This window comes from Berghia stephanieae, chromosome 2, assembly GCF_034508935.2.
Source record: "Berghia stephanieae isolate SIO BIC M18660-M18661 chromosome 2, UCSD_Bste_1.3, whole genome shotgun sequence".
Classification (NCBI taxonomy): Eukaryota; Metazoa; Mollusca; class Gastropoda; order Nudibranchia; family Aeolidiidae; genus Berghia; species Berghia stephanieae.
The window spans coordinates 21,103,803-21,127,481 of record NC_088361.1 but is presented as its reverse complement, the minus strand read 5'-3'; the positions used below and the strand labels follow the sequence as shown (position 1 = coordinate 21,127,481).

The 23,679-nt window shown below is 35.3% G+C and overlaps 1 protein-coding gene across 9 annotated transcripts; it reads right to left on the bottom strand.

Annotated features, from left to right (window-relative positions):
• Positions 1-14,370: 14,370 nt before the first annotated feature.
• Positions 14,371-18,411, bottom strand: LOC144964469 (uncharacterized). 9 transcript variants are annotated; one of them, XM_078898811.1, is made up of 2 exons: positions 18,381-18,411; positions 14,371-17,540 (listed from the first exon to the last, which is right to left on the bottom strand). In XM_078898811.1, exon 2 carries the CDS (start codon positions 17,484-17,486, stop codon positions 16,317-16,319), a length of 1,170 nt encoding a protein of 389 aa, XP_078754937.1. In that variant the 5' UTR covers positions 17,487-17,540; positions 18,381-18,411; the 3' UTR covers positions 14,371-16,316. The 9 variants fall into 9 exon arrangements, with proteins under 9 accessions (XP_078754937.1, XP_078754933.1, XP_078754934.1 ...); XM_078898807.1 differs by having other exon boundaries at positions 14,371-17,631; positions 18,329-18,391; XM_078898808.1 differs by having other exon boundaries at positions 14,371-17,631; positions 17,873-18,382.
• Between the last annotated feature and the right edge of the window lie 5,268 nt (positions 18,412-23,679).

The window sequence follows — 23,679 nt, the reverse complement described above, 5'->3', positions numbered from 1 at the left end:
CTTAACGTTCTTCTGGTAGGAATGAGTAGGTCTATGGTTTGGCAACATTATGAAGACATGACGAAGTAATAGAAATTCCGTCCCACCTTTGTGAGGTTAATGATGCATTGTTATCGGGTTTTTAAAAATTCATATGAACGCGGCGGATAGACATCGAGATCGTGGGATTGAAACCCACGGGGCCATGGAGATCGGGTGACAACAACAGATGACTCGTGGTTTGTTTGTTGTTGTTGGGAATAGATGTGTGTGTCTGTGTGTGTGTGTGTGTGTGTGTGGATGGATTGCTGATTGATTATCACACAACGTTCCATTGTGTGAGAGCAGAACTCAGTCACAAAATCACCAATAATCGAATTTGTGTCTATATAATATTGCAAGGTTAGGGTGAAAGTGCAAGGGGTTATTGTTCGATAGTGCCGTTAAGGATGATCTTTGCTTAATGCGTAAGACATTTGTAAAAGATATGCAAAGATGATAGAAATTGCCGAGTGGATAAGGCATTGCACTGGGACCAGGAAGGACCCGGGTTCGAGCCTAGCTTTATCCACTTTCGTGTTTTTCCTTGGGCAAAATTATTAACCCTCAATTTGCTCATTTGGACAACATGGGTGATTTCTGTTGACATCAGACATCTTGTTTGATGAATTATCTATATTCTTTAGTGGAATGCTTAGGCGACGATAGCTTATGATGTCTTGGCGGAAAGGGATATGTTATTTTAAAAACATTAAATTAAAAAAAAATGAAAAGCTGACACACCCCTTTCCCAAATCGCATTTCTCAATTGTGGACCCTTCTAATCTCAAATATTCTGATGGCCAACTTTTGAGGTTTCTCCGCGATGAATATCATAAAAATTAATAAAATCATACACTTTGAAGTGAGTTTTTTTTTATCCGGGACAAACTTTTATTAATCGCGGTACTGAAAAGAAGGGTATTTAGATATTTGGCCAGAAAACTCGTCCTTCAAATATCGATTGAGTTAAATGACTCTCAAACCCGGGACTGCTGGAAGACATCGCAAGGTCTCAGGTTTGGGAGTTTTTGCCTAGATGAGGGTCATTTAAATCGATCGATATTCGAATGGTGAGTTTTCTGGCCAAATTTTTAATATGGGGTTTTCAAGAGTAGGGCAGTCATATATATATATATATATATATATATATATATATATATATATATATATATATAAACAGGCAGACAGGTAGAAGGATTGATTGATATAAACGCAGGGAAATTATTTATAACACACACACACACACACACACACACACACACACATATATATATATATATATATATATATATATATATATATGTATATGCATATACAGAGAGAGATAGATAGATAGATAGAGAGAGAGAGAGAGAGAGAGAGAGAGAGAAAGAGAGAGAGAGAAAGAAATAAAAGAGAGAGAGACAGATAGATAGAAGATAGTATAGATTGATAGATAGATAGATAGATAGATAGATAGATAGATAGAGAAAGGGAGAGAGAGATAGAGATAGAGAGGTAGAGAGAGAGAGAGAGAGAGAGAGAGGGAGAGAGAGAAAGAGAAAGAGAGAGAGACAGAGAGAGAGAGAGAGAGAGAGAGGGGGGGGGGGCATTGGTAACGATTAATAAAAGAAAAAAGAGGTTTATTGACAATAAACCGAGGTGTCGGTACGAAGGGAACAGTATCCGTCTCCAACGCAGAACGGTCATTGTCCCTCCCAGGCCACGGGTCTGGGTCAATAGTAGGTACTTTAATTAACCAAATATTATACTTAAGGGAATTGCTACGTCGGGGAAGCTGTCAGTCAGTTGTAAAGAAATAATATTGGGGACAAAGCAAACTCTCATTTATTTGGAATACTGTCATTGACGAGGAGGTTTTCGAAAGACACGATTTCAACTGATTCATAACTGGAACATTTGCTAACGAAATTTAAAAAAGAAAGAATTCAATGATTGCACAATAAAGTACATGAACTAGTTTCAGAACTAATCCAAGTTAAAAATGATATCACCCACAAAGACGTGAAAAGATTGAAAAATTGGACTCGAAAGTTGTGAGGGTAAAAGTGCCATACACAAGCAGATAGAGAAAGATACATTGAGCAATTATTTCATAATATTATTCTACCTCGGCGTCATCGTTATAGGGTCTTCTGAAAACAAGAGAAAATTCTACTTTGAAAAACAACAAAATAGGTTTGTCCGTGAGAGTGTTTAACCTTTTAATTGCGGTACTCTGGAAATGATTACGTATTTAAAATACCAGAAAACCCTTCCTTCAAATATCGATCGATATAAACGACCCTCATCTTGGCAAAAGCTCTCAAATCTGGGACTCGCGGAGCTTTCCTTAGTCCCAGGTTTGAGAGTTTTTGGAAAGACGAGGGTCATTTAAATAGATCGATATTTGAAGGACGAGTTGCCTGGCGAATTTTTAAAATACTCCACCCCCCCCCCCCCCCCCCCCCCCAATGTACGGCAGTTATCTGGTTAAAGATAAATAAGGACACACACCATCATTGCCAAACGCTGGCTTGATAACAATAGACGTGATTTGGCATGTCGGAAAAGATTCATAATCATATCTGGCTAATTTTGCCGAATGTGATTCGACGTTGGGATAATCTGAATGATTTTGAGACACGTTTTTCTCACCAAAATGAGATAAAATAAATATAAACTATTATATTGTTGAGTTTGTCATGACAAAAGAAAAATATCCGTTGTTTTTATATTGACATTAAATCTGAAATAAACAGAATTCCATCTCCTTCTGTTAATAAATACTTTTGGGGAAAGACATATTAGCTCCTCTTAAAATATTTGGCATATTTTACGAAAACAAACAAACAAACAATCAAAACAAACTCTCTGATCGATGGAATGCAACTCATTAGTTTAATAGACCGGTATCGATATTGCCCTTACGTATTGATAACAATTCTGTGCGCGATTCCAATCAATATCGAATATCACTTACTGTAATAATCCATTAACCTGTTAACTGCTGTACTCCGAAAGAAATCGTGTATTTAAAAATTTGGCCAGAAAACTCGTCCTTCAAATATCGACCGATTTAAGTGACCCTCATCTTGGAAAAGAACTCTCAATCCTGGGACTTGCGAAAACCCAAGTTTCAGAGTTTTTTCCCCAAGACGAGGGTCATTTAAATCATCCCTAGTTGAAGGATCAGTTTTCTGGCTAAATTTTTAAATACGAATTCCTCCGGAGTACGACAGTTGACTGGTTAGATCTGTACCGCCTTCGACTCGGGTAAATGACCTCTAAGCTGGAAGTAAACCACAATTGATTTGGTTATTACAGAAAGCGTCAAAGAATACGTTAATGGACTATTTTGTGTAACACTAACACATGAAGGGAACACTCATTTAGTCTTCTGATCCTCATAAAAATATAAAAGTTGGGTCTGATTTTCTCTCTTAATGCGTTATTAATGCTTATGCACTGTTACAGTTCAGCTATGCGTATAAATATTACTATATTCTAGACGCATGGCCCAGTGTGATCGAATATTATTCTACTCGCATCAGATCAACCATGATTAAGACAAATTGCAGGAGCATAATTCAATAGGGTTCAACAGCCGTGACGTCACTTCCCTCGTAATGGCGCATAGTACCTGGTTCTAAACTCTCAGAACATTGTCGGACGTCGTTACTCCATCACCGCCCTTATGAAATACTTCTCCGACGAGCATAAAAGTGTATCCATTGAGAAAAACATTAAAAAATCTTTTATACATTCTGATCACATGACATGTGAAAAAGTTGTAGCTAGCATTAAGAATAAAAAGTACCGATTTTCTTTGTTTAGAACAAGCTGCTGGTTGTTGGGCTGACGTGACATCAGACTATTTGAATCCAGTATATAGTGAAAGGTTGTTAGCATGAGGAAAATGTGCTCATTCATAACATATTTAAAATGATCCAAAGCAGATGTGAGTTGAGAAAATAATTGGCATGCTAGGATTATCAACGGTACTTATTGATATTGGGTCATCTCGGAGTAGAGAATTGTTAGACAGGTAAAAATATTATTTGATCAAAAGGTAGAAAATAAATATTATTTTTTAAAAAATGAACGTTTATATAGTAAAGTAAACGTGTTCAAAGCTCTTTTTATTAGGGCTTTCGATCCGTCAGCAATACTAAACAATGACGACGATACATGACGCCTGTTAGGTGATACTACATATAAATATTATGTATTGCTAGTGAATAAAGAATTGTTAGAAAGTTAACTCTTTGAGACACATTAACCTCAAAGTGAACTACGTAAGTAATATCAATACATAACACAATTTCACTATTTCCCTTCATTATTAATGACTTTGTTAATGAAATAAATGTCTTATTTCAAAATATCAGTGTGGAGCAGCTATGCCAAGTAAAATTTGAAGACTAGTCGCAGCAGATATAAATTTAATTGTCGCGATCTCCTAAGTACTCACGTCATCGTCGTCGTCGTCGTCGTCATCATCACCATCATAATGATGATGATCATCATCATCATCAACATCATCATCAGCATCATCACAATCATCATAATCATCATCATTCACATGCATTTGTTTACGTTACTTTGATTGATTTCTATATCTGTTTGAATAAACATTTGTTAAGCCTCGCCGGTTTTTTTATTTTGAGATAGTACTTTCTTTGGGATCCCTTTCTTTTGTATTAGACAAGCGAAAATAATAAATATACTTGTGAAACTCATTTTAAAGAATATGTCCTTTGAGATCACGAGGCAGCGCCATTGACACTAAACAAGAACTGGTTAATGATTCATGGAAAGTGTATTTCATTACTTACTTGGTTTAAACGTTGGAACCCCGTTGGTCGTCGTTAATTATCGGAAAACCTTATTACAGTTTCCATCATATTAGAAATTTTGCGAATAACTACCAAATGTTTATACAATATTTGTACCTTGTTGATCATCAGCCATTTTTTTTGCCACCGTAGTGATCACTTTTGAACGCTATCTGAACATGACGGGAAAATCCGAAAAACATACGAGTAACACAATGTGCGCAAAAGATAGTTAAATTATTGAACAAATTTTTAATTTTCGGTGCCAATAAATGTATCTCGATGACCAGTGTTGAAGCTTTAAAGAATTGAAAATGAAAGATGAAGTACAATTTTATCTAGATTTGTTAGCATTGACGAATGACGTGGACGTGTCGACTTTCCCCTGTTTCAACAGAAATACCGATCAGATTAATTCACGAAACACAAAACATAAGGTTGTAATGGTTAATTAAGACGGGTTGATGCTATACATTTAAGTACAATACTCACCACATTTGCTAGCCAGATTAAATATACAAACGAACAGAACTGTGTGTAATCTTTAGCGTTAAAAGCATGATTGATATAATTTAATGTTAGTGAGAACTAATCACTAACAGGCTGTCTAAGAATGATATTAAGAGCTGAGTGATAACAACTTGGTTCCTTCTATAGAATGAATGCCACTCAGTGGTGTCGTTAGCCGAGCCGTAGTGTCTCGTCTTGTAAAAATGTCAAGCCATGCTGAGCGTGGACAGTGGTCGGATGGTTGATAATATCAACAAACTCGGGGCCCAGCGTTTCTCCTTTGTCAATATTATCCCATTTGACTCAGTCCAAGTGTCTGTCTATAGGCAATGACGATACGGTAAGAGGACTATTTCAAAAAGCATGCCCAACCTGTCCTGTATGAAACAAATAATAATGTGAAATTGAATGTAGCTTCAATTTAATAAACGAAAACAGATAATGTGGACGTTTTGGGTTTCCCCTTTATCAACAAAACATGATAAATGAAACACTACAGACGAATGAAATAATTGCCTGTAGTGTTTCATTTATCATGTTTTGTTGATAAAGGGGAAACCCGTAACATCCACATTATCTGTTTTTGTTTATTAAATTGAAGCTTACATTCAATTTCACATTGTTATCTAGTTCTTTGAGCTCCGAGCAGCAACATTTACATTACCCTGCATGAAACAGAAACGTGAGCAGTCGTGATAATAGGGTATTATGAGGAGATGGACCTGATAGTTTGAATTTTAAGCTGAATTTTAAGTTTTTGAAATTTAAGTTGAAGTAGGCTTCATGACTCCGGGGAGAATGAGCTCTGTTCCTTACACTTCGATGATTTTGACTTAAAAGTCCTTACACCTGTGTCAAGAGTCCTTAGAAAAGGCTCTTTACACAGGTGTAAAATAAGTACCTGGCCGTTAACAGCGTTGTCTCTGCTGGAAAAAAAAATGTAATATCGCCCACCATGCGTTATTTCTCGTTCTTCATGTTAAATGATGCTCTTGGTCAGGGAGCCCCTGTGAAGTGCTCTGGGCATGTTTAGTGGATATTTTGGTTTATAAAAGCTCAAGTTTTTTCCAATTTTTTTCTTTACATTTAGTTACTTCTAATAAAATATCAGAAATGGCGTGCGGCTATGTGGTTTGGTGCTATGGCATTCGCCTTCGGATCGGACATTCGTGGGTGCAAGTCCCGCTCTGAGCAGCGCATAGTTGAGTCGTTGGAAAATTAAATGCTCTTTACCCACATTCTCTCGCCGTACTTGGGTGTAAAAAGAGTACATGGCCGTTAACAGCGTTGTCTCTGTTGAATGAATAAATAAAATATAGCCCCACAAGCCTCATGTCTCGTCCGTGTTGGATGTTGGTGTTGGCTACGGACCTTACCTCTTATATTACACGCTTAGTGGATATTGCTCTATATAAATGCTAAAGGCTTTAAACGCACGGAGCACGGTATCGTCATGCACTGTATAAATGCTATAAACACACACACACACACACACACACACACACACACACATATATATATATATATATATATATATATATATATATATATATATATATATATATATATATGAGTGTTGGTGGGTACTTGTAGGTACGAGAGTGCTCGATGATATTGATTAGAGCATATAAAATAAATAAGAACACTCACATTATGCTGTCGAGACGAGATGGAAACCCATCGAAACGATAGTCTCGACAGAATAATGTGAGTGTTATTATTTATTTTATATTTGATATGAAATATAGAGAGACACAAATGACATGCATTGGAATGAATAAACCATTTTTTTGGCGCGAATTGAGCATGTCGGACCCAGGGAAATGCGCTTCATAAAGGTTCATATTCAACATATCTTTATTACTAAGAATGAGTGATAATCAACCATTTCCAAGTCTTTATCTTGTAGATCAACATACATTTACATTTTTCTAATCAAGATTACTCGAATGATAAAATCATTTCCTTTCTCAGACAATGTTATCAAAATATCTAAGATTCACTCTCCCGTGACTTCCGATGTGTTGTTGTCTCCTACGCTGGTTTCTTTGAAGTTTCATGTAATAGTGATGATATCTCCCGACTGATTGAAATGACATTCTGCCTTAATCATAGATAGACATCTTATCTCAAGCATTATGTTCAAGATAAAGAAAAAAAACGGAAGCAGGTACGGGATAAATAAAGAAATAGATAGTGATAGAATGAAGGTGACGTCACTCTGGTCTTTGTTATTGTTTTTTGCCATCCGCGTTTATGAGTAGTACTCACTAAACGGTATTATCCAGGCTATAAACGTTCATGAATACACATAGTTTGTGTGTTGGTCCGTTATACTTCCGGAATGCAATGTTATGAACTTCTTAGCTAAGCGTATACTATCTATAGAATTTGTTTTAAAATGTCATAGATGTGTAAAAAGGATATCATCGACTGCGAAACAAACCTCAAACATTTTACTATTTGGAAAAGCGTGACAACTTTTAACTATGGTGGCACCCAATCCGGATAGTAAAATATTTGAGATTAATTACTTCTCTTATTTTTATAGCACTGTAGTCTGTTTTAACCCCACTATTTTCTTTCAGATGTGAAAGTTATCCAAAACAATATTAAGAATTTCTCTTCTTTTTCTTCTTCTCCTCTTCTTCTTCTTCTTCTTTTTTTTTTTTTTTTCTTCTTCTTCTTCTTCTTCTTCTTCTTCTTCTTCTTCTTCTTCTCCTCCTCCTCCTCCTCCTCCTCCTCCTCCTCCTCCTCCTCCTCCTCCTCCTCCTCCTCCTCCTTCTTGTTCTTCTTTTGCTTAATCATTAACACCACTTCCTTCTTTTTCTCCTCATCCTTCTCCCTCTCCTCATTCTAATCCTTCTCCGCCTACTCTTCACCATCATCATAATCATCATCATCATCATCATCATCATCATCATCATCATCATCATCATCATCGTCATGGTCGTTATAAGCATCCTTTTCTTCTTCTTCTTCTTCTTCTTCTTCTTCTTCTTCTTCTTCTTCTTCTTCTTCTTCTTCTTCTTCTTCTTCTTCTTCTTCTTCTTCTTCTCCTCCTTCCCCACACAAAGACCTGACTCCCATACTAAAGTGAACCATTTGAATGCGTGCCTACCAATCAACCTTCGTGACCAATCAATAGCCTAGCCTTTTCTTCAAATAAGATTTAGCCTTTTGCATGTAGTTCAAAGTAATAAAAATAACACAAAATAAAAATCCCACATACGGAATTAATCACGGGCTTTGTCTGGGGTGTCATTTCACTGACACCACTCTCGTCAAGTCACGAGCATAGTGTCATATGACGTCATTTCCTGGGGACAGACCATCCAAGCTTCATCTTTCCTTCTTTCTTCTTTCTTCTTCTTCTTCTTCTTCTTTCTTCTTCTTCTTCTTCTTCTTCTCTTCTTCTTCTTTTCTTCTTCTTCTTCTTCTTCTTCTTTCTTTTCTTCTTCTTTCTTCTTTCTCTTCTTTCTTCTTCTTCATTTTACTTATTTTTCTTCTATATATTTTATTTTATCATCCCCCTCTTTTCTTACTTATACGCCATCTTCTTCTCTTTCACCACACAATTCCCTCACAGTCTCATAACTTAATGCATGTTTGCCTCTCGTCACGTCACGAACAAATTGTCATGTGACGTCATTTCCTGGGGTCAGACAGTTAAAGCTTCATTTAATTTCTTCTCCTTCTTGTTCTTGTTCTTCTTCTTCATCATTATCATCCTCTCTTCTTACTTATATGCGATCTTCTTCTCTTTCACCACACAATCCCCTCACACTCTCGTAAAGTAAATGCATGTTTGCCACGAGAATAATGTCATATGAAATCATTTACACGGACAGACAATTCTGTAATGGAATGACTTTCTCGACTTATTGCCTATCGCCTCCTAATCTTCGGACTGGGACGCTTTGGCAGCTTCTCTGATTTGTTGAGTTGTTTCCGCTGATGACGGTCTGCTGCGATGGATCTCAGGTGTTCTAAATCCTTTTGCATCTCAGTTTTTGCATGTAATCTAGGCGCTTGAGGTCTTTCTATATGTAATGAAATACTTGCAGAAAATGATGTAAGAATAACTTCTCGTATCATAGTTATTTAAACCAACCTACTAGGCTCTCAGTATTTATCCCAATTTCTGTGACGTGAACAGTACAGTAATTATTGCTTGCCAACCATAGAATAAACACGATGCAAGTCTGTCGCAAACCATTTTTCACTTGACCAAATTCAGACCTAGCTACCCACAATTTTGTGTGGTCAGCTAATTAATCCCTATCCAAAGGTTAGCAAGAAATTGACACTGGACGCTTCAAGTTATAGAAACCGGATTTAATTTAGTCTTCATGGCTTTATAATTGATCTGTATTACAATAAACTTGAGCCTTTAAATAGAGAAATATTCACTAAATGTGCTCAAATCGCTTTATAAATGATCCCTGACCAACAGCAACACGAAACACATATAGAAAGAGACATGACTCTAGAACCCAGGACCTTCCGATCCGAAAGAGAAAACAAACTTGATTACCATGATTTAGGAACACAATGAAAATGTCGGACCGGAACCAGGGGCTTAAGTTCAAGAGGTCAACTGGGTGACCAAATCTAATGATCTATCAGGGTTTAAAACTGATTCGTCATCAGTGGGTCCGGTACTAATAATCCGGATTATGACGAGGCCCTCGATCGGAAACAAACAATACGAAGGTCGAGGGCCTTTGTCTGAAAAACAATTCTATAAATAACCATCGTTATCACGATTTCCAATTGGCTAAGTTCCTTCTGGGATGATTACGAAATCATGACGCGGAGTATTAAGGTTCCGTCGTTGTCATCGTCGTCCCTTGTTCTTGTTGTTGTTGTTGTTGTTGTTGTTGTTGTTGTTGTTGTTCTTCTTCTTCTTCTTCTTCTTCTTCTTCTTCTTCTTCTTCTTCTTCTTCTTCTTCTTCTTCTCCTTCTTCCTTTACTACTACAACAACAACAACTACTACTATTACTACTACTACTACAACAACTCCTACTACTACTACTACTACTACTACTACTACTACTACTACTACTACTACTACTACTACTACTACTACTACTACAACAACAACTACTACTACTACTACTATTACTACTACTAATACTACTACTACTACTACTACTACTACTACTACTACTACTACTACTACTTCTTCTTCTACGTCGTCTTCTTCTTTTTCTTCTTCTTCTTCTTCTTCTTCTTCTTCTTCTTCTTCTTCTTCTTCTTCTCCCCTTCCCCAACTCTCCCTCTTTTGCTGGTAAAGAAAGCTACATCAAACAATAGAACCACATGGATAAAATCTCATTCAGTCAGTCTCTATTGGTCTTTTTGTTCATTAATCTACAATAGGGTTGCTAGACTATAATTGGTGAAAAGTTTACTGTGATTATCTGTCTTCCTGTAACAAGGTGCAAATACCTCTCAACTCAATTGTCTTCCCAAAGCAAATCTCAATGACAGATTAATAACGAAAATAGAGCTTTATATAGCACACTATCCACTAAACGTGCTCAAAGCGCTTTACAACGGGTCCCTGACTAACAGCAACACGTAACATGTAGAACGAGACATGACGCCTGTTAGGGGATATTACAATTTTTTCCGACAGAGACAACGGTGTTGACGGCCAGGTACTCATTTGACACCTGAGTACGGTGAGAGAATGTGAGTAAAGACTCTTTTCCAAGGACTCAACTACGCGCCGAGTGAGGCTCGAACCCAGGACCTTCCGATCCGAAAGTGAGTGTCGTACCACAAGACCACATAGCCGCACAAGAGTGATAGAGAGAGAGAGAGAGAGAGAGAGAGAGAGAGAGAGAGAGAGAGAGAGAGAGAGAGAGAGAGAGAGAATAAATATAATATTATTCAAGCACCCAGTGTGTGTCCATAATTTGATGTTTCAATATCCAAAAATAAGCATCAATACCTTGATCATTCTATAAATTATCCGTACTTTTAGCATCCCTTTATCCATCAAGCAATTTGTAATTCTCAACGACACTTTTAATGAGCACCTAATTTATTCTGGAGTAAACAAAACCACTGTGAGTTGCAGGATCTTTTTCTATAGAATCTGATTGTTCGATAGGTTGAATAAATAATAATTATAATAGAACATTCCCCTTTATTCATCCCATAGGGGAAATTTGTTTCTAGGGAGGTCTGGAATAACCCAGGCGTCAGCCGCAGTGCAGCGCCGTCAATTGAGCTAGGGCGAGGTGACTTTCTCTAGGCCACAACGCGCAGCCGCAGGTGATCGAACTCGGTACCTTTCGGGTACGAAACAAGCACCGTAGCGCTGAGCCACGCTGCCCTCTCACTTTTCATTTAAAATCGTATCATCTATTATATTCTCACAGTCATTTTGTGTGGAATATTTCATTTATTCTTTAACTCACCCAATTATTATGGTGTGATTATCAATTGACTCGTTGTGTGTAATCTAAAATGGATTGGTAAACCCGTCTTCCTCATTCTCTTCCTCCTTTTCCTAACTCATCCTTCTCTCTCTCTCTCTCTCTCTCTCTCTCTCTCTCTCTCTCTCTCTCTCTCTCTCTCTTCTCTTTTTCTTTCATTATCTCTTCCTCCTGCTCTTTCTGGGACACACAATATCCATCCACCCACCCCCACACTTCCGTCATCAAAGCCCATATAATTCTCTCTACGATATTCTCATTCTACTCGGTTTGTTTCCTTCACTTTATTTAGACGTCTCTGTAGAAATAATCCTTACTCTAAATATCGGTCAATGACATAACCAGGCTTTAGTCTTGCCTGAATCTTACATATTATTCTATATATATGAGTGGTATTTTAAATGGTTTTTGATACATATAAAAGCTTTGAATTTTATAAACATGACTAGAGGATTCTTATATAGATATTATCGCATCGCGTCGTGCAATAAAATGTTTGTTTTTTTTCTTCAGGGTTTAAAAGTTTAAATGATTGATTGATTAGCCAATTATATCTGCAATCATTATATGAAAAGGCGTGACCGAACATACGTAGAGGGGAAGTAACCGTGTTGATTTTATGATGACCAGGATTTATCGATTGTCTCCCATCATTAAAATATCTTGGACCCAAATTGGAATGAGTCAAAATAATAGCTTTCTTCATTGCATTTTCTTCACTGGCCAAATAATTGGCATTCTGTATGACTAACATTACTATAGGCTTTTATTTTCACCCCTGTATCTATAAACATACCCCACACTGTATGGTGTCCAATGAGATACGACATTTTGCTGTTTTAAACCAGTTTGATGATAATTATAATATGCTCACAAATTGGAATCCAGTAGAACGCATGTATTTAACTCTCTCCTTAATGTCCAGTTTCAGGATTTTCCCCAAAACGTCACCCAACAAAAAAATATATATTTCTAATTCAAACAGAATATTAACAATTTCGTTCTATGCTATTCTATTTTGTTCAGCAAAATGAGCACTACAACACAGTGTCAAGTTTTTATGCCTATAATAAACAAATTTTCTTCAATTTTTATGAGAAACAACAATATCAGATGATAAAGTTGTTGCGTGCATCGTAACGAATGTGACGATTTTCCTGTAGTTGGTAAGGAGAGGGTTAGTAGCAATGACTATCCCGCACAAATCTTTGGGCCTCTTTTCTGCTCACTAAGTGCCCGAATTCGCGTCAAAATATGGGACGAAGCCCTTTCGTATATGCTATTTTAAAAAATTAATTACGACGCTGTTTATCGATAAATATGACTGAAAGTTGGCATACAGTTAGAAAAAAGGTCATTTTAGATTATGTCAAGCGACAAAACTCGTGAGATTACCAGAAGACCGTTGAAAATAGATTTTTACTCTTTGGAGTAAATATTTCTAAAACTACCGGGCGTGGAGGTTTTGTCGCTGACAAGGTAATACATGAACATTTCTTCTTTTTGGTTGTAAAATTTCATATGAATATGACGAGTACTTTTCCCGTATTTTACAAAACACCATCCTAATTTGCTCTTCAAGTTTCAATCTTTTAATTCACTTATTACGCAAGATACAACCAAAGGTCGAAAAAAAAATGACGAAAAAGCGTCCCATATTTTCGCGTTTTTTTCCTCTTTGCGGGTCATCGAAATAAATGACACCTTTGAAACTGCATAACTTGTTTATTTATGAATGGATTTTCAAAATTCAAAATTATTTTTACTCAGTGGAGATAGGGCTTTGATTTTAGACAAAATTCTTCCTCAAAAAGAGAAATAAACATTTTTCATAGTCATTGCTAGGGTTAGGGTGACATGGAATAGGATCGTATAGTGAGAGAAGTGAGTGGAGCAGGCACTTATGTTGAAAATAACAAAAAAAGAAGTGAGGAGGGCAGTGCTAGAGGACACAATAAAAACTGTCGCGGCGATGGATAGGAAGTTGAACCCAAAACCCCACTGTTACGACACCTCCACCAAGCTACAAGAGGGACGTTCTACAATTTACGCCATCCACAACTTCATCAGGTGGAGGTTTCATTATAGTAGGGTTGTGGGTTCAACATCCATGTGCATTAAAAGCTGATATTATCTATTACTCTACCTGGTACTTTATTACTCACTTCATTTCTTGTTATTACCATAAAGCGTCCAACTGTTTGGGGCATCCATCATACAATGTGACGATGAAATAAGAATCTTATTTTGAGATTGAACTCAATACATTCCTTTTTCTTTTTAAATTAGTGTTGAAGTTTTTTCTTGGAATACCTGGGAACTGATCTACCTTCAAAGGATCGCCTTGTTGTAATCCTTGAAAATGGAAAAATGTAGCCCGGGGCAATATCTGGCGACTTTTGATGACGGCCTATATTTACAACAACAACCCCCCAAAAAAACCCAAAACAAAACAAACAAACAAAAAAAAAAAAAAAACAACAAAAAAAAAAAACAACAAAAAAAAAACCAAAACAACAACCCCCCCCCCCCAAAAAAAAAAAACCCAAACAAAACAACAACATTAAACTTAATTTCTCGAATACTTTTATAGTTTAAGAAGACATAGTCTCATCATTAGGAATTTTGATTCCCTCAGAGAATTGTGAGAGCAAATTGCATTGGAAAAATGGATTACTTTATAGATTATGAGTGTGAAAGTTACTACTTGTAATAACGTTTTATTTTATTCATAGGGTATCTTGTGATCGGTTTGGTTACTCGTAAAGTTGGAAAGATAAATTACATACATAACTTGATTTGTTGATGTGTTGTATTTTACAATATTCGTTAGTGACATGTCTTTGTGCCGTACAATTATCTATGTGTTATTCTAAGAGTTCACAGGTTTCACAATCTTCAAAACAGTTTTAGAAGTATGAATAGTTATTTTAGGAGAAACAAAACAACATCAACTAAAACGTGCATTAAGATAACCGTAGCATGATAAAGTAATGTTTTCTATTCTTTTCCTTCATATACACCGACTTATCTAGTCAAATTGGGAATAGCTGGAGATAAGAACTAATAAAAAAAATACTTGTAATGTTGTTATAAAAATCTGAAGACATAAAAATATTTAATCTCTCCAATGAAATAAAGTAGTGTAAATGTGGCTGCTCGAAGCTCGAAGAAATAAATGAACGTTTCGGTTTTCCCCCTTATCAACAAAACAGGATGATTGAAACACCACAGATGAATGAGATGATGTGGTAGTGGCGTAGTTAAGATGAATGATTCATTTGATCTGTTTTTGTAATTAAATTGAAGCTTACATTCAACTTCACGTTATTATTTATTCCAATGAAATAAATAATATTATCAGATATTTTACCAGCGAACTGCCGTGCTGGAAAAACACGTATTTAAAAATTTGGCCAGAAAACTCGTACTTCAAATATCGATCGCTTTAAATGACCCCCATCTTGGCAAAAACTCTCACACATTGAGAGGTCCCAGATGTAATAAGATAAACGTTTTCCTGTCTTGGGTAGTCAAGAAGGTACATGACGTAACTAACATTAAGATATTTTGAGAGCAGTTTTAATCACCTCTTTAGTACCTAAAGAGTTTGAGGAAATAACGACAAGAGCATATATTCGTCATCGTTGCAAAATTCCGAAGTTGGATATTGTGTATAATGAATGATGAAAAGAAAATAATCAAAAACTTCCTTGAGCAACAAATGAAGAAATTGTCTTGAGGATCTCTATCAAAGAAAATACGTAATGATTTGGCATCGTCGAAATATGCAGAGGCGAAATATCAATAACGAGATTGAAACCTTCATCAATGGAAAAGACTACATTCAAAGAAGGGGCCTAGATCAGGGTCGTTTCTATACAGTATATATTAGATCATTGTCCATTCAGCGATCATCAGGGACGTTTCTATACAGTATATATTAGATCATTGTCCCTTCAGCGATCATATCCCTTTTATACAGACTGCTTTGTACTAATCGAATAGGTAGACATTTAGGTTTCCTTTCCATTTTAATACTTGTATTATAACAAATTAAGAAAATAAGGAGTAGGCGCTGGTGTAAAATAAATATCTGAATATTTTTGTATGAAAGGTGCCAGACAAAGAAAGAAAGATAAATAGCGCATTTCATACAAGCTTGTTGAGTTCTTTACTTGCACAGTAGTTTTGTGATAGAACTGCTTTCTTTGCGATAACTTTAACTTAGAAAATAAAGAACAACTTCTTAGTATCAAACTATTTTGTAAAATCTTTATCAAGATAGTGTTGGATCAATATAAAAAAACCGCTAATGTATATTATGATTCATTCAAACCGACGTGCCGTATTTGCAGGTCTGATTAACCAATTCACTATGGCCTCGTTGTTGTAATGGAAATCTCAAAAAAAAAAAATGACGGAAAATATTGTCTATTACAATGTTAAACTAGGCCCAAGACTGGGTTCGGATGTCAGACTTTCATATGTGTAAACGTCAATCTAAACGTGACTTTATTTAACAGACTCGTCGCCTTTTGACATACCCACCCATTCAAGAAAAACCTTCTTATATTTAGAGCTCATTTTATAGTAAACGATGATGTTAATACTACTGTTCAATGTCTCCATGAAGAATGTCAGTGAATACATTACCATGGCCAAGTTGTGATATCTCCCCAATATTCGTATATCACCATTTATCGTGTACATAAGTAGGAATGTGAAATCTGGAATGTAACAAAATAAGAATATAACCGATATAGAAATAATCATTGTTATTAATTTCTTCTCTTTCTGCATCTTCGAGCTTGTCATAACAGTTTGCTTATTTGTCACCTCGGATTTCGTTTCTACATTTTCCTCTACCGATTTTGATTTTCCCCCACCGCCTCGTTCATTTCCGGTCGCCATGGAGCTCCGCCATGTTTTTGAAAGCTGGACACGTGACGCGGTGATGAGTGTACAGATTAAGACAATGGCCACTGATCCGACGTTGAAGGCGATAGAGTTAATGTACCACATGACGTCAACAACGTATTGCCAGTCTGACGCCAGTACAAGAATAATTCGTGACCTATTTACGATAGGATCATGTCCATACATTAGCTTTTGTTTTATAAATGCTGGAGAGAAACTGCTGAAAAAGCAGACGAAAATCGACGCGATAATAAAGATGGATCGTTTAGGTGTCAGTATAGATTTCACTTTGAAAGGTAAGATGACACAAATACATCTTTCAAATGCCACGTATGCACTTATCGTTCTAGTTATCTGCGCAAACATCAAATGAGGCCATCCTGCTGTGACGTAATAGAATGAAAAAGGCTCCCAGGGGAGGTTAGGAGGGTCCATAACTACAAGAGCAAAACAAAAGCTGACGTAGAGCATTGTGGCGGCCACACAGACATCAGAGATAGCCAAGCCTAAAAGGTTAACAGTTCCACACTCTTTGTGTGCCCCTTGTTTGATAAAGACTATGATGTTGATGATGTTAGTGATTATTCCAAATATACTGACCACAGCGCCGAGGATCACGGTGAACAGTACCTGGAGTATTGTCGCTGCCCTGTCACTGAGAAGGACATCTTTGGAAACAGTAACGTTAATGTACAGCAAATCATGGCTGCTCTCAAATGCTGATATAACAATGTCGGATTCGAAGATTGACCTGTTCATGTCCATTTTTGTTTCCTCCACAAATGAAGAACTGACTTGTAATAAGCTTGGAAAACTAGGCTTAATTTGGATGAATCGATGACATACGAAAAACTATAATTAGCATTGCGGCTTTGGGTTATAATTATACTAAGCTGCTAGAAGCTGTGGACTGTAAAAATTAATATACAAAAATAAATATAACATCTTCAAAAAAGAACAAATTACCAAACACAAAACTTTTCGGGCTCAAAACCCTTCTTCAGCCAACAACAAGAAAAAAATAATTATATTAAAAAAACAATGAAAACATAAATAAGCAGCAATATTCTTAAGTGATGTATTTATGTTTTTATTGTTTTTTTGTATTGTTTTTTTGATGGCTGAAGAAGGGTTTTGGGCCCGAAACGTACCGCGTTTGAAATTTCCTTTTTCTCTTTTGAAGTTGTTATATTCGATAGTGAGTTAGAAAGATAAATACGAGAGCATACGAGTATGCTTTGGACAACATGGGTGATTCTTGTTGACATCAGACATCGTGTTTGATTGACTATCTATATTCCTTCATGGAATACGTAGGCTATGGTATCTAATATTACTGTTGCGGAAAGGCGTAATTTTAAAAAAATTAAATACGAGTATATCAGTTGCGTGTTTAATGTCAAACAGCGTTAATCAATTTAATAGGGTGAAGCAAAACATCAGTCATAAATATAATCTTTTTTCTATATTAAATATTAACAAGTCGGATTTGAATGTTGTTTTTATTTCTTCTGGAAACTACAGTTAAAATCACAGACTTGCGTTTGTTAGTTGTTAGCAGTCACATCATTACATGGATGTATACACATTTTGTATGCCACACTCACATTTAACAACAAATTCTCGAAAATTTACTCAGTCAAAGTCACTTAAACCAACCCTCTTTTTTGTCGCTTTGGCTGCTTAATATAATTTGGTAAAGAATGTTGTACATAATATACAATATTTAAAACAAAAGAGTAATAAGCCCCCCCCCCCTCTCCCATTTATTCTATGGTCGTTAACGTTTTTACGACAGTGACTCTGCAGATTAATTTAAGTTAAGATGTTCGTCGTATAGAGAACCAAATTGCAAGAATACTTGTGAGAATCAATGTGATTTGTTCTAAATAAGACGCATATTTTAAAATCGAAATTTGATGTTCCCCGAAAACTTATATATGAAGTATCCTAGTACAAATAGATTTCTCTTCTAACGAGTAGATAATAGTTTTGTTCAATAATACCCAGTGATCTTCGTTTTATCTGGAAAATAATAACCTAAATAGTCTATACCTATTTCTACCATTTCGATTTCAGATATTGACAATTGCATTGTTATGACAATGGTTTATCGTCAGGAGTATTCTGTTTTCTTTTCTTAAAAATAATCGAGTCGAAAAAAAATGGGAGACAAAATCAATGACTTGCAAATCAATTTTGTGAAGCTTTGTTTGTGGTATGGCATTTGGCTTCTGGCCTTAAAGTCCCTGGGTCGAGTCCACAAATTTTAGTCCTTGGTTAGAAGAGGGCTCTTAACTCGACAATCTCTCAACATTGCTGCTTAATGGATACCTGGCTCAGAATACACTGTCTCGGATGAAACAGCAACCCAAAGGCGTCTTGTCTCGTCCTACAAGTTGTATTGAAAGAACGAACGTGACGTCACTCAGCTGTTTGCTGTTGTTTTCAGCCAGCCATATTCATGAGTAGTTCTAAATTGTATTAATCTATAAACTATTAGGCTATAAACGTTTAAAGATACACATATTTTGTGTGTCGATACGTTATATCCGGCTGGCAAATATTGTGAGGTTTTTTTTTGGTTTAGCGCAAAGCATCAATTTATGTTGGCTTACACTTGTGAGGAGCTTTGAGCAGATATAGTACATATTGCCTTATACAAAGACTCACGATTTTCTTTATCATGAAATTACAATTTTCTGAAGAAATGCTATGGGAAAAGTTTGTTGAACTTCTAAAGCGAGATCGACACAAATGATATGATTGACATAACGATATAATGGATTTTGCAAGGCTTGATAAAAAAGTTGCCTTGAGAAGATAAAAATTCTTTGTTGTTTAGTTAAATAAATTGTATGTTTTATCTTCTTGAAAAAATAAATCCTAACAATAAACTATTTTGACTATTCAAATTGTCATTATACCCATTATGAAAAAGAGATTATCTTCATTTATTCATGTTTGGTTCACTTCCATAACAATTGTCAATTATTTAAACCATTCAAATTCAATAATACGATTTGCAAATAACTATGTTTTATGCTAGCTGAACAAGTTATATTGATTTGTCAACAGGACTGTACATTACCTATTCATCACAGACACGGTTGATTTTGATGATGATGATGATGATGATGATGATGATGATGATGATGATGATGATGATGATGATGACAATTGTTCAAGTCTATTATGACTGGAAAGAAACATAAATGTAAAACTTAAGATGCTGTAATATCATATGAGAGAGAATTACCAAAAACGCCTTCAGATTTGTCAATATGAGGAATAAAATCGACAAAAAAAAAATCAAATATAAATTTTTATTATTTTTTTCAACCTCAAGCATAATGCAAACTCGCAAAAAACAGTAAAGATATAAATGGTTCAAATTCTGGGTATTATGATGTATAAATGACCAAATTAAATCCGTGATATTTTTGAACAAAGTGACAAAGAAAATAATCATAAATGCGTCCTGGGTGGTAAATCTTGGCAAGTGGCATAATTTTAAAAAATGTGGAAATCTTAAAAATGCTTTAAAACATTTCACAATGCTTATCGTGTATTGAAAAAAATTAATATATTAGGTTTAGAAATGAAAAAAAATACTGGAAAAATGGGATGTTTTGGACTAAAAAACAGTCGTCTTGACTGGATTTAAAGCGATGTATTAACGTTTAACGGTTTTTGATATTGGCTGAAGAAGGGTTTTGATGCCGAAACATTCCGTGTTGGATAATGTGTTCTTTTATTAACTTGTTTTATTCTTGGTAAGTGACATATAAATAGTTAGTACTGCTTTAAAAATCCTTGTTTCATCATTATATTTTCTATTTCCGTAATTCGCTCCCTCATAGCATTCTAAACTATCTCCTTCACAAAAATTGCACGGCATCCAAAAAGACAAACAAAAAAAACTTGAGCTTTTATGCGCAATATCCACTAAACGTGTTCAAAGCACTTTACAAGGGGTCCCTCGCCAACAACAACACATAACATGTAGGACGAGACATGACGCCTGTCAGGCGATATTACAAATTTTTGGGACAGAGACAACGCTGTTAACGGCCAGGTACTCATTTTACACCTGAGTACGGTGAGAGAATGTGAGCCTTCTCCAAGGACTCCAAGGACTCAACTATGCGCCGAGCGAGGCTCGAACCCAGGACCTTCCGATCCGAAAGCGAGTGTCATACCACAAGACCACATAGCCATTCTGCTAGGATCAGTCTAAGAAAAAGGGCATAAGATCATATTACACCCATGTTATTTCACTTCATTGGCTACCTGTTGAATTAAGACTCAAATACAAAATTGCTGTTCTTTGCTTTAAATGTATCAACAAAACTGCTCCTTCATATTTATGCAACCTTATTTCATTGAACTCTTCTTCCAGAACTTAAAGATCTAGTCATCATCTCCGAATAAACTGTTCCCCTATAAAGGCTCCAAAAAGTTTTCTGATAGATCTTTTTCTTATGTTGTCCCTTCTATTGGAACTCTCTTCCAGTGTACTTAAGAAAATGTAATACAGAAGCTACTTTTAAGACAAATAGTAACACTTATTTATTATATTTTATTAGGAAATATTTGAAGGATCGATCTAGATTAAAATCAGTTTCCGTTTATGAATTATTTTTCATGATGTGAACGTTTTAAGCATGTTTTGTGTATGACCTGTTATTGTAGCTTTGATGTTTGTATTGAAAAGGCGCCTAGAGCTGTTTGTATGTGGAATAGGCGCGGTTTAAATGATTTACATTTTTTATTATTGTTACATAATCTAATAGAACATTGAAATTTTACAATTGTATCAATTTTTTAAAATGCTGTTTATGTATAGAAATAAATATACTAGCTTTAGAAGTGAACACGATACTTTAAAAGGGACGTTTTGGACAAAAAGAAAAGTTTTGGCTGGATTTAAAGCGATGCACTAACGTTTAACTTTTTTTTGCTTTTGGGCGAGGAAGGGTTTAGAGTCCGAAACGTTCCGTGTTAAGTATTTTGTTCTTTTTTTATTGGAGCTGTTTTATTTATTTTCGTACATCAATTCTAACAGTCCACAGCTACTAGCGGACTCTACTTTAAGTATTCGGCAGTATTATTCTCAATATTCCTGTTGTCTTTAAGAAAAGTATGGTTAAACTTGATCTTTTACATAGATAGGGCAATATCCACTAGACGTGCCCAAAATTCTTTTCGAGGGCTCTTAGCTAAGAGAATTACTTGGCATGTACTAAATAATAATAATAATAATAATAATAATAATAATAATAATAATAATAATAATAATAATAATAATAAAAATAATAATAATAATAATAATAATAATAATCATAATAGTAATAATAATAATAATAATAATAATAATAATAATAATAATAATAATAATAATAATAATAATAATAATAATAATAATAATAATAATAATAATAATAATAATAATACTTTATTGGATCCGAAAAAGGATATTTTTTGTACAGATGTGTTATAATTTACACAATAAGATAAAAATACAATGGAAATAGGATGTATATATAAAAAGGAACAGCTCCATAATCAGAGCTTTATAATATGAATAATTTCAACACTGTAAAATAGTTAAAACTGTCACTATAAATTGAAAATTGAAAAGATTGCAAAACAAATAAATTAATAAATTAATATTTACATTTTTGAAAGTAAAATGCGAAATAATTATATAAAATGATTATTGCTTGTTGTTATAAAGTCTAATACTGGACGGCAGAAAAGATTTTCGGTGTCTCTGTTTTCGTTGAAATAGAGAAAGGGCGACCACTTAGGACTTAGGACGAGACATGACGGTTATCATGCGTTATTACAATATTTTTGACAAAGACAACACTTTTAACGCCAGATAATTGGGTACGGTGACAGAATGTGAGTAAAGAGCCTTTTCTAAGGACTAAATTATGCTCCGCTCGGGACTCGAACCCAGGTCCTTCCGATCCCAAGGCGAATGTAATAGCGCTAGACCTCATAGCCGCACATGCAGGGTGATCATAAAGGCTTTCCGTGTCATAACATCTCTAACAGACAAACCCTACAGTCAATATAATCTAAATAAACATGGATGATTAATACATACATGCTTTACATTTTGTTTACCATCTTTTACTCAGTACGTCTCAGTATTGTTGCCATGGTCACATACAAGAAAACAACCTATTGTTGAGTTCATTCCGTGTGTTTTGTAGCTTTTGTAGCATGATGAATACAGTAACAACCTTTTCATGGTATATATATATATATATATATATATATATTATATATATATATATATATATATATATATATATATATAATTAGTGTATTGATGCGATAAATTTGAAAACCACATTGTTGGAATCAGCTTGAAAAATGGAGAAAAACTGTCTTTTTCTCATAAAAATCGGTCTAGAAATAACCTTTTTTGTAATAGATTTGATTTTTAAAATAGCTTTCTCAAATTTTATAATTTTATGATAATTTCCTTAATTTCTGGTCGATATTCTTGATTTACATATCATTTTTCATTTGTCAATGGCATGAACGTGCTCATGAACCTCGTTTGATTCAATAGTTTAATACACAGATTTCCTTTTTTGATAGTGAGTCTAGCCTTGCTAAGGAAGTCATGAGCGTTGAGATAGTGACGTAACTATACATACAAGGCTCGTGGTCAGTGACTTCTTATAATATAGTATCAGTAGACAAGGCTCGTCGTCCAAGCCACATTGCTGTTGGTATTGCACAACCATTCGTCGCTTTTGGTCAACCATGGTCTTTGAAGTGACACAAAATGTACCGCCTGTGATAGCCAGAAGTGAAAGACATACATTGTGTGTTCAGTCTGTATATGTATGTATGTGTGTGTGTGTGTGTGTGTGTGTGTGTGTGTGTGTGCGTCTGCGTGGGAAAGGGATACACAAAATTTAACATCTACTCG

What these genes read in the sequence shown, in the direction of transcription:
- LOC144964469 (XM_078898803.1), bottom strand. Translation starts at nt 17,989, where the DNA reads ATGTCAACAAGAATCACCCATGTTGTCCAAAGCATACTCGTATGCTCT. An exon ending in AAAAGGAAATTTCAAACGCG is followed by an intron (nt 17,541 to 17,872) that starts GTACGTTTCGGG and finishes ATCCAAATTAAG; the next exon opens with CCTAGTTTTCCAAGCTTATT.